Raw genomic sequence first — 18,551 nt, 5'->3', positions numbered from 1 at the left:
CGCCCCTTTCTGGCCGAGGCGGGAGTTGCGCGCAACACGCGAGGATCTGGGTCGTGCGCCGGCTTACCTGCCGGGAAGTGCCGGGGCCCGGATGGCTACTGGCCTTGCCTGGGCCTCGCCGGAGTCCGTCCGCCCGCCCGCCCCTCGGCTGCTGGGTCTCGCTGAGTGGGAAGAGAGTTCGCGCCGACGGACGCTCCCCAGCGCCCGGCTCAAAATACATTTCCCAGAATCCTTTGCGCGGAACCAGTTGAAAGGAGCGGCTTATATTAAGATTACTATTCCGCGTGGGAAAATCGGTCTCGGGGATCCTCTGGGGCCGCGCCCTCCGAGGGGACGCCGTGGCCCCTTCTCTTCCCGGGCATAAGCCGCAAGGCAGCGTCTTCAGGCGAAGAAGCCGCGCGTGCGGCTTGCAAAGCGCAAGGGTTGCATTTGCCCCGGTGGCTAAAATAGCACATAATTCCTGCGTGGCGAGGGCGCCTTTGCAATCGCACGCAAGGAGGGAGCCCTTGACTTTATTTCCACAATGGGGACCCGAGTTCTGTTGGTAAGCAGGGCGGTGGTAGCGTCTAAACCGATTTTACGATCTCTTTGCCACAATTAAGCAAAACGCCGCAGCTGAGTGAATCGAGCGATCTTTAAGCAAATCCATCTTCCTCCCTTGAGTTTCCTTGTCTGAAGCCAGCTGAGGAAGACACCAATGGCAGTCACGGGAAGCTTGCAATGGTTGCAAATACACGCTGGTTGTCAAGTGCTTGAATTTGGATCACGCTGCGAAGGTCATAAATGCAAAGGCCGGTGGTAAGTCACTTTTTTCAGTGCTGTTGTAACTTTTAATGGTCACTAAATGAATGGTTGCAAGTTTAGTAAAGGTTTATAGTGCAGCATATAACACCGTAGTATTTAATTTTCTGTTTTATACAGAAACATCCCAATATCATAGAATGTAGATCGTTTGTACAGCGGAGGACCACACCAAATGTATCCTAATTTTCCTAGCTTTTAGTAGAAACGGTGCAAACCTATCCTTTTCCACTTATTTTTACAACTTTTTTCTCTTTCCATTCCCGTTTATATTAATTTCATTGCTATTTTCTAATTTTAAATATATTGTTTTCATTTAATATTTTATACTTAAATATCTTAAGTTTTAGAAAAATAAGTTGAATTGTGTGGTTAAAAATTGCTTTCCCAAAATTAATTTCTTTTTTTTATTTAAAAGCCACAAGAAAATAAACTTTAATTTTTTACTTAGTAATTTAAATTATGCTTATATAACTTAAAAGAGGCTAAGGACTTTGATATTAGAATCAAAATAAATAAAGCCCAATTAATTCTTATGTACAAAATGATATGTAAAAGAAAATATGGTTGTTGTCCGATTAGACTGATGCTCAATTTATAAAGGCAAGGACCTTAACAGAGTGATGGAAACAATGCCAACACATTAGATTAATCCTTGGGGCATGACTTGTACTTTAGAACAACATAGACAATTCCGTCATGTTCAATTTTGTTTTGTACCATAAGCCATAAAATTAGTCCATTTTTCAGGATTTCATATAAAGTACGGAAAATACTTCGCAACATGAATATATGATAAAAATTGCCATCCTTCCATCTTGAATATACATATATTGAATAAAGATGCAGTTTTGAAGTTGACTTCAGGAAAAAAACTACAGATAGTCCTCATTTAATGAAGTGACTTTTAGAAGTTATGACGCCACTTAACAAATGGTACTTAGGGTTGGGTCTTCAAAGCTACGACAGTTGTAGTGGCCCCATGATCAGAATAACAGAGCCAGAAGGGACCTTGGAGGTCTTCTAGTCCAAGCCCCTGCTCAAGTAGGAGACCCTGTACCATTTCAGACAAGTGGTTGTCCAGTCTCTTCTTAAAAACCTCCAGTGATGGAGCATTCACCGCTTCTGAAGGCAAGTCGTTCCACTGATTGTTTTCACTGTTAGGAAGTTTCTCCTTAATTCCAGGTTGCTTCTCTCCTTGATTAGTTTCCATCCATTGTTTCTTGTCTTGCCTTCTGGTACTTTGGAAAATAGGTTGCAACCCCCCCCTTATTTTTGTGGTAGCCCCTCAAATAATGGAACACTGCTATCACATCTCCCCTAGTCCTTCTTTTCGCTAGGGTAGACATAGCCAATTCTTGTAATTGTTCTTCATGTTTTAGTCATGTGATTCAGATGCTCAACAGCTTGCCTGCATTTATAACTGCAGGGTCTGTTTGACTCTCCCTATCTCTGTCCTTTTGGATGCCCTGCACTCTGCTGCCTCTGCTACACCCAGCTGACCTTCGCTGTCTTGTTCCCATGCTGACTGTGCAGTGAGGCTTCCGGAGTCTGGAGATTTTTCTTGGAAAAGGCCAAGCCGGGTGTGCTTTCACAGCAGGAACAAAAAAAAGAGAAGGTTAGCTGGGGATGGCGATGGTGGTAGAGCATAGGGCAGCCAATAGGGCAGAGACTTGTGTGTGTGTGTGTGTGTGTGTGTAAGTGGGTGGGGGAGTTGAAGCAGGACATAAAGATGAGACTAATGACAAGGCAGTTATTGTAATGATTGCAAATGGGTCTACAGAAGTACTGCCATTAAGTGGTGCAGACATGAGATGTTTTGCTTAATAACCTTCTCCTTAAGTTCATATCCCTACTTCAATTCTATTCTAGCTTTACTGCTTTTAACTGTGCACCTCAGCCCAAAAAATAAGCAAAAGGTTCAGCAGGATGAATGAGCACAATTGTGATTGCAAAAATGGATTTTCATCGTTGAATTTATTCTTCAAAACTTTTGCTGTTTCCTCCACCCTAAATGCCTAGTGTTCGTATGGAAACCCCCCCTCCTCATCTTTTAAGTCTTAATTTATAAGTTGTTGTACATAAGACTGCAACATTGTACCTTTAACTCTAAGAATAAAAAATGTCTTCAGGTGTACGATCAATAAAATGGTTATTTATATTAAATTTATATATTTAATTCATAACTCTTTATTGTAAAAGTGCTTTTACTTTATATCCATTTATCTCAATGAGTGCATGGAAAGCATGACTAATTCAGGAGACAGTCAATTAATTCTAATATTTCAATACTGTAGATCCCCAGCATAACTTTCTATTCTTGGTCACTCCAAGGCTCTTCTTCCTTTTTTGCCAGTCACTAATAATAAAGTATTTTATCTAACAGATTTTGGTTGGACAGCAGATAAATTCACTGGGAAATTTTGCAAAATTTTAGCAATCAATAATGCAGAATGCAGAATGTACAATGCATTTGAACATATCCTTGTTATGATTATGATGTCAGTATCTAAAATCACTGGAGAAGAGCCTAATGCTGGGAAAGATTGAGGGCAAGAGAAGAAGGGGACAACAGAGAATGAGGTGGCTGGATGGAGTCACTGAAGCAGTAGGCGTGAGCCTAGATGGACTCCAGAAGATGGTAGAGGACAGGAAGGCCTGGAGGAACATTGTCCATAGGGTCACGATGGGTCGGACACGACTTCGCAACTAACAACAACAATCTAAAATCACAGGGGTAATTGTCAATCACACCTCAGGATTCTTCATTTTGGCAAGTTTCTACATACCTTCCACTGTGTGTGTTTGTGTAATACACAGGATCTCCAAAGTCTTCCTGATGATTGACAGATTGTGATATTAGGAATATTTTCCAATTCACATAACCATGCCAACAATCTGTTACACTTGTAAAGCCAGGTAAAACAGATGACATAATTACATTTGCTAGTGTTGATGCAGATTAATCGTCCACAGTAGGTATGAAGCCGTGTCCTGTCTCATGACAGACGCCTCCAACAATCCTTACTTATACAGTCTTCCCACATTTTATTTTTGCTGAATGATAAGGTTCTCATCAATTTCAACTGCAGCTGGGTCCACCAATGGCATCCTGATTTTTGAGGAATGATTGCACACAAATCTCACACATGAAGTGATTCTGGCCAACTATTGTTTACATTGATTTCATATCCACTTCTGAGAAAAAGGGAAACTTGTAAATTCTTTTGACCAGCGATATATGAAAAGCACTACAATGCAGTAAGGCAGATGGGTGTGGTCCGGCCATACTAATTCCAAAGAAGTAATATTCCAAGGAACATATTTATTGATATAGTAAATGAATATTATTACTTTCTAATAAATATTTCTTAATAAATGTGTGCATATAATTGAAGGGAATTTCCTGCTGACAAGAGTGCTCAGGTGGCACTTCCAAGGATCTGGCTTGTCCTATAACATTAGGCTCTTTTCCAGGCCTTCAGAACACGTGATGCATGGAATACAGGTAGTCCTCTGCTTATGACCACAATTGAGCCCAACATTTCTTAAGTGAATTTTGCCCCATTTTACAGCCAGTCTTGCCACAGTTGTTAAGGGAGTCACCGTAGTGGTTAAGTTAGTAACACAGTTGTTACGTGAATCTGGCATCCCCATTTGACTTTGCTTGTCAGAAGGTCACAAAAAGTGATCGCATGACCCCAGGACACAGCAATCCATCATAAATATGAATCAGCTGCCAATCATCTGAATTTTGACGTGGACTGTGGGGAAGATGCAGTGGAATGCACATAAAACATTTCTTGTTTTAATTCCCTGTAAACCGCCCTGAGTCCTTCGAGAAAGGGCGGTATTCAAATCCAATTAAATAAATAAATATGTTCCTTTTTCCAGTGCCGCTGTAGCTTTGAATGGTCACTAAATGAACTGTTGTAAGCCGAGGACTAGCTGTATTCTGTGGTTCTGCAAGAACAGCCCATTTCTTGTCCCCGACTTCTGTGAATTGCAACATCCATCCTGCAGCATGTCAGCAGAAATTAGCTAGAACCTACTAAGCGATAGGAAATAGCGATATTATAAAGCCACCCAGAGTCCCATAAAAGTGAGCCAGGTGGCCCTATAAATCGAATGACTGGGTACCTATAAAACCACGGGCGCGGCTTCTGCTTGGAATAAACTGAAATAACCCAGAGGTGGGGAATGATGGCCCCTTTATGACTTTGTGGACTTCCCAGAACTCCTGGGCCAGCATCGTTCCCCACCCCTCAAATAAATAATAAGCAAATAAACAAGAGCCAACTCGAGGAGGAGGAGGAGGCGATCCTTGGCCTCCACATTTCAGTGTATCCACCTTAAACGGGTAGGCAACCTTGGCTCTTTTATGACTCGTGGACTTCAACTCCCAGAATTCCTGAGCCAGCGTGGCTCAGTATGGAAACCTTCATTCCTCCTCAGCATGGCTGGCTCAGGCATTCTGGGAGTTGAAGTCCACGAGTCATAAAAGAGCCAAGGTTGCCTATTCCTGATCTAAAATCTCCGTCAAGCCAGGCTGGGAAGCCTCCACGTGTGCTGGACAAAACCGCGAGCCGCACCATCACGCCTCGCAGTGTGGGAGACGACGCGCAACCGCCTCCAGCTCCACAAGCCCAACTCACACTCGTAGCCGACCTCCCTCGCCCCCCGCCCTCTGTCTCAGACCTCCAAGGGCCCTTCCCACTCTATTGTTTTGTTTCTCTCTTTCTCTCCCCCCCTCCCGTGCCCAGCCTCACTTCCGGCGCCGGCCGCCCCTTCCGCTCCGCTGCTTTCCCGTCATCCCTCCTTCCCCCAATATGGCGCTGCTGAGGGCTCTACCGAGCCTCTCCGGTGACCGCGCGGCGGCCACCGCACTTCGCGCCAGGCCGCTTCGGGTTTCCTTGCGCTGGCGGGGCCGGTCGCTCCCGGAGGTCTCCCAGGTAAGCCCGCGAGGCTCGGGCGCTAGCGAAAGGCCGGGCGGGGAGGCTGAAGGGGCGGCCGGACGGGAGAGAGCGGGGAGACGGAGAAAGCCTCCCCTCCCCAGAGACGCCGGAGTCCGGGGCCAGGCCGCTTTAGTGGGTCCGCTCGTGGAGAGGTTGCTTAGGAGCCACCCGGGGAGGGGGCAGAGGACCGGCTGGGCGGTTTAAAGTTGGCTTCCTGGGTGTCGGGGGTCAATTCCCCACTCCATTTTAAAAAAATTCATCCAAGTCCCAGGCTATGAAGTGGCTTCCTGAATGTCGTGTCTCCCCCCATTCTGGCTGCCGGTTTCTGAGAAGGTGAGGAGGTTGCCTCGTTGGACAACGAAACGGCTGCAAGCACAGAACATAGAATAACAGAGTTGGAAGGGACCTTAGAGGTCTTCTAGTCCAACCCCTTGCTCGACCATTCCAGATAAACTGCCCGATCTCTTCTCGAAAGCCTCCAGTGGCAGCGAGCCGTTCCACTGATGAATTCTTCTCACTATTGGGAAGTTTCTCCTTAGTTCTAGGTTGCTTTCCACCCGTTGCTTCTCGTCTTGCCTTTTGGTGCTTTGGAAAATAGTTTGAACCCCTCGTCTTTGTAGGAGCCCCTTAAATATTCAAACACTGGAAACAAGACCTCACACCAAGAACTCTAGGGCTTTTAAGAAGCCGGAGGATTTTTTTTTTAAGTGCTGGGGTGAATTCTCCACCGCCTTCATTTTAAATACGGTAATTCATCTACGTTGGGGGGGGCATGAAGTCGTGACTCTCTGAAAGGGGTAACCATGGGAAGAAGGGGTGAGCACAAAGCGTCCCAAAATAGGGCTGGAACTTTGCACGGCAGCATTTTGCATTTCAGTGTTTGGTTCAGAGTTGAGCTCTTCTGAAAAGCGGCTTTGCAAGGAAAGCAAGAGTATCCCATCTGCTTCAGAAATGACCTTCTCCAAAACATCAGGATGGTTGATTGCCTGTACCTATCTGATAATTATTGGGGGGAAAAAGTAACTTCTTGCTCTGGCCATGTTGCAGTGAAGTAAATGAATGTGATTTAGAAAGTTACTTGCTTTACAGAAACAGTGGGAAAGTTTTTGTTGTTGTTTTGAGAAAGTGAATGTTTGGTTTCTTGTATTGATGTTAAATGGGGGAAGATTGAGTTAAGTTGCTTTTCTCTTTGAGGATATTGCTTCTTTTGAGAAATACTTTGCAAAATTTAAAATCTATTAATCTATAAGAATGCAGTCATTTGCTTTATAACCAACATATTGTGTTTCTCTTAAGATCTTTTTCTTTAGCTCTAGGACAGAAAGGTATTCTTTTCTTTGAATTATTGCATTGGCTAAGTGGAACAAATAGCTTATAAAAAGGCAAAAATCATGTTTTCCCCCCAATTAATATTGGGGCTAGATTTTAAATGTTAAAGGAAGACTTCTAATGCAGATTCTTTTATTTGCTTTCATTACGCTATCGATTAATATTGCCAGAGCAATGAATACAGTGAATGTTTGCTCAGGCCAATTTTGACAATAAACAGTTATTTTTAAGGAAGGTAAAGAGCTTTGTTGAGCATGAAGGAAAAGTCTCATTACAAAAAAAAAACCTATTTTTTGTGCAATTTTATGACTACAATGGTAGGGAAAGATGGTCATGCTATTGAGCCTTAATAGTGTTTGATAACTGAGTTGACATCTGCATATTTTGGGCTGGCATTACATTTTTAAAAGCAATATTTTTCTTGGAAGATCTTAGGCTAATCAGGCAGCTTCCAGAACAAGTTAATTCTGAATAAGAAGATAGCAGAAGCAGATCAAGGACCTATCTTGCCTTACCATTTAACAAATGAGGTCCTAATACAAAAGCACAGTCGTCTTTTTCATGTAACTCAGCAGTTAGTATTCCAGTTGGTACTTGGGAAGGCCAGAGCCCCTGAAGTGGTTACTTCCGTTATACAGGGATAGTTTGCTTGCCTCGGTCACTGAATAAATCAACTGGGTGGATTCACACAACATGCTTGTCAAAGTTAAACATATCTCATTTTAACTTAATGGCCATGATGGTACAGCAATACTTAAAAATTTGTGACTATAAATAGGCACCACTTCGGTGGGAAGGTAACAGTGTTCCGTGCAGTCATGCCAGCCACATGACTGCGGAAATGCCTTCAGACAGTGCTGGCTCCCTCGGCCAAGAAACGGAGATGAGCACCTCCCCTAGAGTCTGACTAGACAGGGATACCTTTACCTTTGTTTGCTGAGGAAAATGGAATTTTATTTAACAGATAAGATAATTTGGTCGGAATTGCCAAGAGTAAATATGTTTAATAAATTCATTTTTCAGAAATGCTATTATTTTACTGTTTCTACAGTCTTTAGATACAGAAACTGTTTATGGAAAATGTTACATATTGTTGAATAATTGGCAGTTTCATATTTGAAAATTTAAACAGATATATATCTAGACAAAATAATTTATTTTCAGAGTTTGAAGCTATCTTGCCACTTAGTCTCATTTGCCTTAGTTTTCAGACATTCTTCTTAAACCTATCTGCATGTCTACTCTACATTTTCTCTGCTGTTGGCAGAGGCAGTTCAATTACTTTATAATTTTTCCCCAATGGTTTAAACTATTTATAATAGTGCATCAACTCCTACTTTTAGCCTAAAATATATGTAAATACAAGTAATTTATACAAAATGGAAAGTTTGTTTGCACAATACATATATATCTTCTATATAATATCCAAGAGATAAACATCGATATTTTGTATGTTTAACCTGTGTTTATAAGAATGTAAATAATTTTTAGGATTATTGAAATACAAGCTTTTGTCATCTGAAAACATGTAAAAATAATTACAAGGTTTTAATTTTATAGCTTTCCATCAGCTAAAGTCATGGATATCCATGTGTGAGTTTGACACAGCCTATTTACATTCATGTTTCATCTACTGAAGGTTGTAACCTGAGAAAATTAATTATGCTATATACATACTTTTCTCTGCAGTAGGTGTTCATAACTTTTTTAAGTGAAATCATGTTTCTTTTCAAAATTTTGAGGTTAATTCTACTTTTCTTTCAATCTCATATTTAGTTTCAAGGAAAAAGGTTTCCTTTAGCAGCTTACTCCCCCCCCCCCCGCCCCCAAGTATCCATTTTGAAAATCTTGAGTAGTATTACACAATGGACTTTTACTGTGTTTAAAAGAAATAACAATAGCTATTATTACATTTATAATGCTGCCCAGCTCCTAGTGCATATGTTGGCACTTTTCCGTTGTCTTATTTTGCAAATTTGCTTATTCTTGCTGTAGACACTTTTCATTTGGATTGCTGCAGTGTTGTATTAGGGCTGCCCTTGAAGACCATCCAAAAGCTGCAGCTGGTCCAGAATACAGTAGAATGCAGAGTTCTGGGTGCCCCATGGTTTGCCTGATTTACACCACTGTTGCATGAGCTGTACTTCATTCTTTCTGGGTGCAGTTCGAGGGGCTTGTTATCACCTACACAGGGCCATGTAACTTGTGGGACCACCTGCACCTAAGGATATCTGCCCCTTTTCTAGGTCTGGTATAGTAGGTGCACTCCAGGTCCTTCTGCTTAAATGCTGTCATCTGATGGGACTTTGGAAATGTTCCTTCTCTGTAATCAGCCCTTTGGAATAGCCTCCCAACGGAGAGGCTAGTATAAATTATAAATTACTTTATTATCTTTTATCTACCTTAGTTCCATTGTTGTCTCATTAAGAATGGTCATTTTCTGGAAGAAAAGGAGGAAATGCCTTTTTTCTCCCTCCTAACAATGTAATTGACATGTTCGCCAACAGTGTTGGTAACCTTTTCAACTTGGCACTTTTACCTCCTTGCAATAATATGTTCCAGCTTGTTTACACTGTTAGGATTTTTTCAGAGCCAAGTGTGCCATACAGTTTTTCTTTACTTTAAAACTAATTTCTCCATTCTTTTGGCAAGTGTATTGATATTGATAATGTTTTTACAGATAGTCCTCGAATGCAATGGAGCCTGCCCCATTCCACTCGTAACTCGTAGGGGTGAATCTCGTATCACTCCTTCGTTTCACCCACACATTCGCTAATCGAATGTGTGGGTGAATGTGCAGTTCGTTAAGTGTGCACGAGGTATCTCAGGGTGGGGAAGGCCATAGGGGGCCTAGTGATGGAACAGGCCCCCCAAGGCCTCCCCAGCCCACTAAAATACCTCATACTTCCCCCTCCCTTCCTGCCGCGCCTGCTGTGAGTCCGGGGAATAGAAGGAGGAAGAGGAGGGCCCGGGGAGCCAGCTGAGTCAGAGGAAGGCTCTGATGAGCTACAGGACTTACAAAATGAGGAAGAACCTGGCCCCTCCACTTGTGATTAAGCTGAAAGCCAGCTGTGCTGGGAGGCTGAGTCAGACTCGAGGAAGCCCAGCTGGAAAACCTCAGAGATGCTAGTAAACGCAGACAGGTCACCCAAGTAGGTCAGAAGGAGGCAATGGGATGACTCCAGGGGAGAAGGAGAAAGCAGTGAGAAGCCACGCCTTGGGGGTTGGGTAACAAAAAGGGAATGTGTGGGCAGGGCTGGTTGCTAGAGGCAACTGTTTGCAAAGAACTTCAGTGTCAAGAGATCATGGTTTGTTTATTTTGCCAGTGAGTTATTTCCTGTTTGACTCATGCTCCATTTTGTTTTTTGGACAAGGTCTCCGTTGGAAAAGTGTTCTGTTGCTTTTGTTTTTCTGGGACAATTATCAGGTCTCTAACTCAAATAAAAAGGGTTTATTTTTCCAGTCTACTGTTAAAAGAGGGGTTGTCTTTGTGAACTAACAAGGACTCACATAGGCTGGGACAGAAGAGTGCCAGACTCACTTACCTTTAGAAGATCTGTCTCCTCTCTACCGCGGTTTCTGCCTTTGAGGGAGCAGAGAGTCAATGGAAGCTCTTGGATGCTGTAATATTGCGCGAGTTCAGCCACCCATCCTCTTTTGCAGAAAATGGGTACCTGAACTCTCGTGAGGTCATAGACCCCAGAAACTTGCATTTTCATCACAAACTCTGTGCCTCTTTCTTGCTCCCCCCCCAACTCCTTTCTGCCACCACTGGAACATTTTTTTATCCAAACAGAGAGCTTGGGGAGACTTTTTCAGGAGGCAACTGGACTTTCTTTCTTTTTTTTTGAAGACATTTCACTTCTCATCTAAGAAGCTTCTTCAGCTCTGACTGGATGGTAGGGAATGGAAGGATTTATACTCCTTGCAGTCATATGGTTGTTAACTTTTGTTGACTTTGGTATTGGTTTATCCAGGCAAAATGGGAGCAAAATCTGACAATGATTCTGTTTTTCATGTACAAGCTCAAAACAGCTTTCTTTCAGACCTTTCAAGGATCACAACCTTCAGTTTAAGAAGGTTTAAGAAGTTTAAGTTAAAATATGGTTTATTTGGTGTTAGCTTAGCATTTTGTTTGCACCAAGCTGTGAGGTTTATAAAAGCAAGAATGGGCAGCCAATGATCTACAAGGCCCCCTTGGAGGAAGACCTCCAAAGACCCTCCCATTCTGTTGTTCTGTGTTGTTCTGTATTATTTCTTTGTCTTTTTCGGACTGAAGCAAACCATTTATCAAAAATTATTCCTAACGGTTGTGGGAAGGGAGATGGTTGGCTGAAAAAATGGGAATAAGCCAAGTTAATTATCTCATGCTTCACACATTTGACAGTATTGGCTGCTGGGGAAAATCTCAGTATCTTGATTTTAGGTAGTGACTGGTGATTTGATGGAAAATAATAGATCCATAGTCTCTCCTTTCTCCTTTTTTAAAGCAAAAATTTAATGGACCTGTGTAATTGTTACTGATTGGGTGTGTTAGAATTTGCGATAAATTCACCCATTTTGAACCTACCAAATAGATATGGGAACTTGAACAATATATATGATTATCAGCATAGCAACTTTGGGAATAAACTTTGTCTGTTTTGTTCAACTCATATATGGTTCTTCAAAACCAGTAGTTGTAATCGTGCTAAATTAGATACTGCATTTAACAAAAATGAAACAAAAATTATTGCTCACCGGTGCACATGTTCCATTCAGAGGTATCTGAATATTCCAGATAAGGAAGGCTCAGTAATTGCTTCCAGACTTGGTGGCTCGGTTTACCCTCAGCCCCCCAAAGCCAAATTCTGAAGCTATAAATTTCCCACTTTTTTGAAATGGAACATAACTGAAAACTGTAATTTAAAAGTAGCATATCACATGATGCAGCCCCAGCCACTTCATGACTGTCAGATCAGCCTCCACTGTTGAATGTAGTCCTTAACCTTCATAAAGGACTTGTCCCTGAGCGGGCTACCTGTCCCAGGTGCTTTCTGCTGTCCAGGTAGAAGCCTGGCAGACCCCAAAGCATTGCTGTGAATAAAGCTAGAGATTGGCATTTGGCTATAAAGCATGTAGGCATTGTATTAAAAAATAGTCTTTTTTAAAAAAGCACGTAAGCTTATATATAGCTTATATAAAGCATACACATGTATATGTGTGTGTGTATATATATATGTATATGTGTGTGTGTGTGTATTTTATTTTATTTTATTTTTTGGATTTATATACCACCCTTTCCCGAAGGACTCAGGGCGGTTTACAGGGTACTTAAAACAGTGATACAAAAATTAAAAACAATTAAAAACAATTAAATTTAATCCCTGAGAATAAAACTCCAATTAAAACTAAAAACTCTCAGGCATATATATATATATATATATATATATATATATATATATGTATGTATGTATGTATGTATGTATGTATGTATGTATGTATGTGTGTGTGTGTGTGTGTGTGTGTGTGTATATGTGTATATGTATGTATATATATGTGTGTAAATTACAAACAAAGAATTAAGGGAGACTGAAATGCATTTCGAACTCATTAGTTTTCATCAGTCAGCCATACCCTTCTGAGATTCGAACCTGGGCTGTTTGCACATTAGGCAGTGTATTTACCTCTTGAGCCACAGGATCTCTCTCGCTCTGTTAGCTTTCTGCAAGGGGAGATATGTGTCAAATGTTAACTACCGGTATTTAGATTACCTTGCTAGGCCCCAAACATGGGGCAAATCTTTATTTCCTGTTTTCAGCCTATCTTGAAGGCCATCGAACAGGCTGTAGTCACTGTCCGATGTAAATGCCTTTTGGCTCTCCTAAAAATCATTATTAAAGCAAGTAATTGGTAGCCTTGGAAGAGTTGTCCAGAAAAATGAGAGAGAGATAATATGAGGTAGTAGAAATACTAAGAGGAACAGGCAGAGAATTGCCATTCAGCTCTTTAAATTGTTGATGCTGTAACTTACATACATTCCCCGACAGTTTTCATATTTTCTTTTGGTTCTTTCAGAAGCAAATGCTATTTCATTGCACTGGATGTGTCTCTGCAAAATGGGTGGAGTGTTTCAGCTGTGGACATTGTGCTTTTAATTATTACAGCCGTGTTTTTGTTTTTTTTTCTTTCCAGGCTCCACCAATTTTAAATCGACCCACATGGCACAGCTCAGGAAAATGCTATTCAAGGCAACTATTAGATGCTGCGAAGGTAGTATTGAGCGATCTTTTCTTTTTCTCTGCTGAAATTCTGCTCATGAGAAAGACTTGTAGACTCCACCTCCGAGCTTGGCTGCAATTTATGTCCTGCTTTTTACTTAATCGTTATAACTCTGCTTTCTAGCTCCCAAAAACTTACATTAAAAAAAAACTTTCTTGGAGAACTGTTTCTGTAAAGCTTCAAGGAGGTGAATGCTGTTGTAAAAAATAAAAACAAGCGGGCAGCAACAAAGTTTGTTTCTAGGACAAGGATCACTTCGGAGGACACCACCGTGGAGGAAAAGCCTACGAAAATGACCCAGGTTTATGGAGCAGGGAGTGCCCAGGTGCACTGAGATCAAGCTGACAAGCTTTCCAATTGATCTTAGAAACAAACAAAATCCACAAGTCTCTTTGCAACCCTACAGAAATGAGTTGCTCCTAGTTTGGGTCAGTAGTTCAGACTTTTATTTTGAGGCACCTGTCTGAAATGGTCTAGGGCAGGCATGTCAAACTGCCAGCCCACGGGCCGGATGCGTCATGCCGAATCTGTGCCCACCCCATTGCCGGCAATAGGGAAAAAGTCACGATATGTCACATGACGTAATGTGATGTTGCGAGTTTGACATGCCTGGTCTAGGGTCTCCTGCTTGAGCAAGGGGCTGGACTAGAAGGCCTCCAAGGTCCCTCCCAGCTCAGTTCTGCTTCTGATTCACTTTTGGTTACCAAAGCCAGGCTCAAGAGTGCAACAGGTCTGATCACTGATTCAGGCTTTGTAGTGCAGGTAGTCCTCAACTTACGACCGTAATGGAGTCTGCCCATTACGGTCGTAAGTTGTGACTGTCGCAAACTGGCTCACAACATGACAGGACCTGATTTTGTGACCTTTTGGCAGCAGTTCAGCAAAAATGGCAAAGATTACGCCAACGCCATGCTCGTTAAGTGTATTCATTGTTTGCTATGTGTGTTATAGCTGAAAACGGGAAGTAAACCCTGGTTTGGGGAAAAATGTCATAAATTGTGGCCATGTGAATGTGGGCTGGTTCCTGAACGCCTGAAATGTCATGTGGCTATGGGGGGGCGGGGTTTGGGGGGGGCAATGGCCATTGGAACTTTGGGAGTACTTTTTGGGGAGGATCTGCTGTAATTTTGAACTGTCACAATGGTCAAGGACTACCTGTAAATTACCAGCCAACCAGAATCCTGGCTTGTAGTGCATCTGAAATGCCTTTCCTGTACACTAGGCATTCCCTATCCAGAATGATTGTAAAACAGACTTCCTAGTTTGCCCGTTTCAGAAACTGAACACAGGCAACTTCCCTTGTACACAGCATCTGAAATGGGCAGCGCCCCCCCCCCCCCCCCCGTCACTACTTTCCAAAATCTAGAGTGTGTTCATTAGAGAAAGGCCTCAAATAGTAGTTCCACACTGGGCAGCCGGCTTTGTTAACTGCATCTCATGAGCCATGTGTGGTGTCCCAGCAGGCCTCCTGTGTTCCCAGTGACCAGCAGAAGCACACTGAGCCTAAGGAACAAGCCCAAGGCCAGCCATGAAATCTGGCTGCAAAGGTCTGTTTCAGGTGCAGTTTTTAAGGGGTAACCACTTGTCAGTATTCTTTATTGTAAAGTCCCAGTCTAGGCAATACTGAGGCTCAGATACATTTGTTGTTGTTAGCTGCGAAGTCGTGTCTGACCCATCGCGACCCCATGGACAACGTTCCTCCAGGCCTTCCTGTCCTCTACCATCTTCTGGAGTCCATTTAAGCTCACGCCTCCTGCTTCAGTGACTCCGTCCAGCCACCTCATTCTCTGTCGTCCCCTTCTTCTATTGCCCTCAATCTTTCCCAGCATGAGGCTCTTCTCCAGTGAGTCCTTCCTTCTCATTAGGTGGCCAAAGTATTTGAGTTTTAGCTTCAGGATCTGGCCTTCTAAAGAGCAGTCAGGGTTGATCTCCTCTAGGACTGACCGGTTTGATCGCCTTGCAGTCCAAGGGACTCGCAGGAGTCTTCTCCAGCAGCATAGTTCAAAGGCCTCAATTCTTTGGCGCTCAGCCTTTTTTATGGTCCAGCTTTCACTGCCATACATTGCAAATGGGAAGACCACAGCCTTGAAAATAAGGAGCAAACCTACATATCAGTATTTTCTTCTTCAGCCTGAAGTGGGGAGCAGGTTTAAAAAATGATGTCAGATCTTCCAGAGATAAGCTGGAAGGGGAAAAAAACTACTCCGTCATCTGTAATCACCTGTACAGCCACACAGGCAGTCCTTGATTTGCAGCCGGTCATTTAGCAACTGTTCGAAGTTCTGACAGACCTACCTAGGAGGTATTTACAACCCAGATTCAGCTTTCCAATGATTCCCCCTGATGGTCACATGACCATACTTCACGTGCTCAGCAACATGCCTGCATTTATGGCTATTTACAGCATCCCACAGGCACGAGACCACATTTCATGACGTTTTTGCCAAAACCCAGCATTTACTTCTAGATTTCAGCAAAACCACACCATAGGGAATCATTGGTTTGCTTAAGCACCACTGTGATTTGCTTAATGACCACCACAGAAAAGGTTGTAAAATGTAATTGACCTGTTTTACGACTGTCACATGTTTCAACCGTGATGGGTAGGCTCCATTAATGTGGTAATTTGAGAACTGCCTGTACTCCCTACTTATATTAGGTCATCCACAACTTGTACTCTTGAAAGTAATAAATGAGAGCTGTTAAGCTCACGCTCCCAGACTAGAAAGGAATTTATCTTCAGCATCTAAATGAAATTTTCCACTGCATTCGCAAGTATATTCCTAGTTGTCGATCCAGCGTACAAATGTTTATTTTTCCTTCCTTTATTTTTAATTTTGTTTCTTAAACGTCTCAACTGGAATAAAACTATGTAATCTGGCTAATATTTTGCTGCTGAGTTCCTGGAAGAGAGAAGCCACTTTGTGGAAATTAGAACTCACCTAAGAACATTTAGGAGTAGGAAGGAGAAGTTGGAGCCTTGTAAAAGTAGCGGCACAGGAAAGATTACCTGAAACATGTCAGAAAAACTAGCAGCCCCCTTGATGCTGTCAATCAAATGTTGACTTAGCACTAGCACTTAGACCAGGGGTGTCAAACTGCGGCCTGCCATTGCCGGCAGTGCAAAAAGAGTTGCGACACCATCACGTGACTTTGACACACAGCACTGAGACTTATATAACGCTTCACAGTGCTTTACAGCCCTCTCTAAGTGGTTTACAGAGTCAGCGAATTGCCCCCAACAATCTGGATCCTCATTTTACTGACCTGAGCCAAACCTCCAGCCAGTCAGGATTAAAGGAATTGAACTCCTGGCAGTGTAAGCAGAGTTAGCCTGCAGGTGCCAACTGTGGCTCTTAATGCACTTCTTTCACACAGCATGCTGAACCCTAAGGTGATTGGAACAGAATGACGGTGCCCACATCATAGGCTTTGCCCAAAGGAATAATTCCTATTTTGATTTAAGAATGTTTTCTCACACACCATATAAAAATAAAGGCTGCATCCCACAACACTGTAAACCCATTCAACTTCACTATAGCTTAGACTAGCATGCAAATATATTGTTACCTTCCTGTACGTCTGGGAGGTCCAGATATAGGACGTTAATTCAGTAGATGTGGGCTGCATTGCCCAATAAAAAATATCCATATTTTTTTTTAAAAAGTAGACCTATCTCATCGCCCTTAAAAGTAATCAAACTGTGTAGGCGGCTTTTAAAAGAATAATTGTGTTCACTAGCAGAAGGGACTTCCCTGCTAGTGAAAAACCTGTCCTGTGGGGTGGAAAATTACAGAAAATTGGGCAAAGTCGATTTAGATTCCAGCCTGTAGAAATTTCAAGACAAGGAAGTGAATACTATTCTGGGCAGCTGTTCTTAAAAAGTTTTGAACATGTCAAGGACAATATAGAACAGATTGGAATTTGGGCAAACTATACATCTAAATATATATTATATTATTACTACTGTTATTTGGTTTTAAAAGAAATATAGCATAATTCAATCTATTATTTAATATTTCCTATTTTTAATGGAGATGTCTAAGGGATTAAGCAAAATTTTATTTTACATACTGCATTAAAAATGATTAATACAAATGTTGGAAGAATCCTCATATGTATAGTCTTTAATAATGTGAGTCTTTTGGAGCGCCCTTTGTTATTATTGGGATCTTTGTTGTGGGGGTTTTTTCTATTCATTTTTTACTGTGAAAATTTGAATTAGGTTATTTGGTTTTTATTATGTTGTGAGCTGCTGTCAATCCTTGGACACTATGGTGGTATATAAATTTAAGGAGCAAGTAGCAAGATAAATAAGATAAATAGGCCAACAACATTGACTCACATAATGCATATAACATGTTATGTAGCTTGTGATTTTTGCTCAAATGCTTATTAATAGAATGTTAATGCCATTTTCTTTCATTTTTCTTCTTTCCCTATAACTTCCTGGCTCCCCTTCTTAGAAACAGAAGCAATCATGTTTTCTGTGAAGAATGGTTGTGAATTAATGCTTTCTCACACTTTATGTATTTGCAAGCATTTCTTAAGTTCTTTGTAAGTGCTTTATGATGTTATGTTGCTCACCAAATTGCTCTTTGGTGTTCTAGCATAATAGAGATATCATGCATTTTCTTTAAGCCTAGAAGCACTTTCAGAAGTGACATTCGGAATACATCATTCTTTTTTTAAAAATTCAAAAATAGAATTGCTCAGGGCAACAGTAAAGAAAATCATGTGTTGTTATTTTATTTGATTTCAAGCGGTACACTGTGTGACAATTGCACAACCATGGGGATGTGGTAAGAAGTGGCAGAAGCTGCAGCTGATTCCATTTCTCCCCAAAACCTCTAGCTTTATCACCCAGTACCTGTGCTCTGGTTTTGTCCTAAATGCCTTTTCACCCAAGACTCAAGAGAACTGAACACCTGGTTCCCATATATGAATGCACACATGCACACACCAATCTCATATGGGTTCTGCTGCTATATGCCATCCACATAGTGGGCTGTATTTAATAGTTAACATGCTTTGATGTGAAGATATCTGCAAGAGGTTAGGAAGCAAGATTTTGGTTGCAGTTGACTAGATGTTCTAATCCAGGGGTAGGCAAGCCTGGCTCTTTTATGACTCGTGGACTTCAACTCCCAGAATTCCTGAGCCAGCATGGCTCAGCTTGGAAACCTCTCCCTTTCCCCTTAGCAT

The 18,551-nt window shown here is 41.9% G+C and overlaps 1 protein-coding gene across 2 annotated transcripts in view; it reads left to right on the top strand.

Moving 5' to 3' along the window:
* The first annotated feature begins 5,594 nt into the window (after positions 1–5,594).
* ABCB7 (ATP binding cassette subfamily B member 7) overlaps positions 5,595–18,551 on the top strand; it is a 73,388-nt gene continuing 60,431 nt past the window's right edge. For both annotated transcript variants that reach the window (XM_083372319.1, XM_083372318.1), the window contains exons 1-2: positions 5,595–5,753; positions 13,260–13,337. In XM_083372319.1, the coding sequence (XP_083228445.1) occupies positions 5,631–5,753; positions 13,260–13,337 (201 nt within the window). In that variant the 5' untranslated portion in view covers positions 5,595–5,630. The remainder of the gene's footprint in view (positions 5,754–13,259; positions 13,338–18,551) is intronic.

This window comes from Vipera ursinii, assembly GCF_947247035.1.
Source record: "Vipera ursinii genome assembly, chromosome: 12".
NCBI lineage: Eukaryota > Metazoa > Chordata > Lepidosauria > Squamata > Viperidae > Vipera > Vipera ursinii.
The sequence above is the reverse complement of the archived record's forward strand: the minus strand, read 5'-3'. Positions and strand labels throughout refer to the sequence as shown.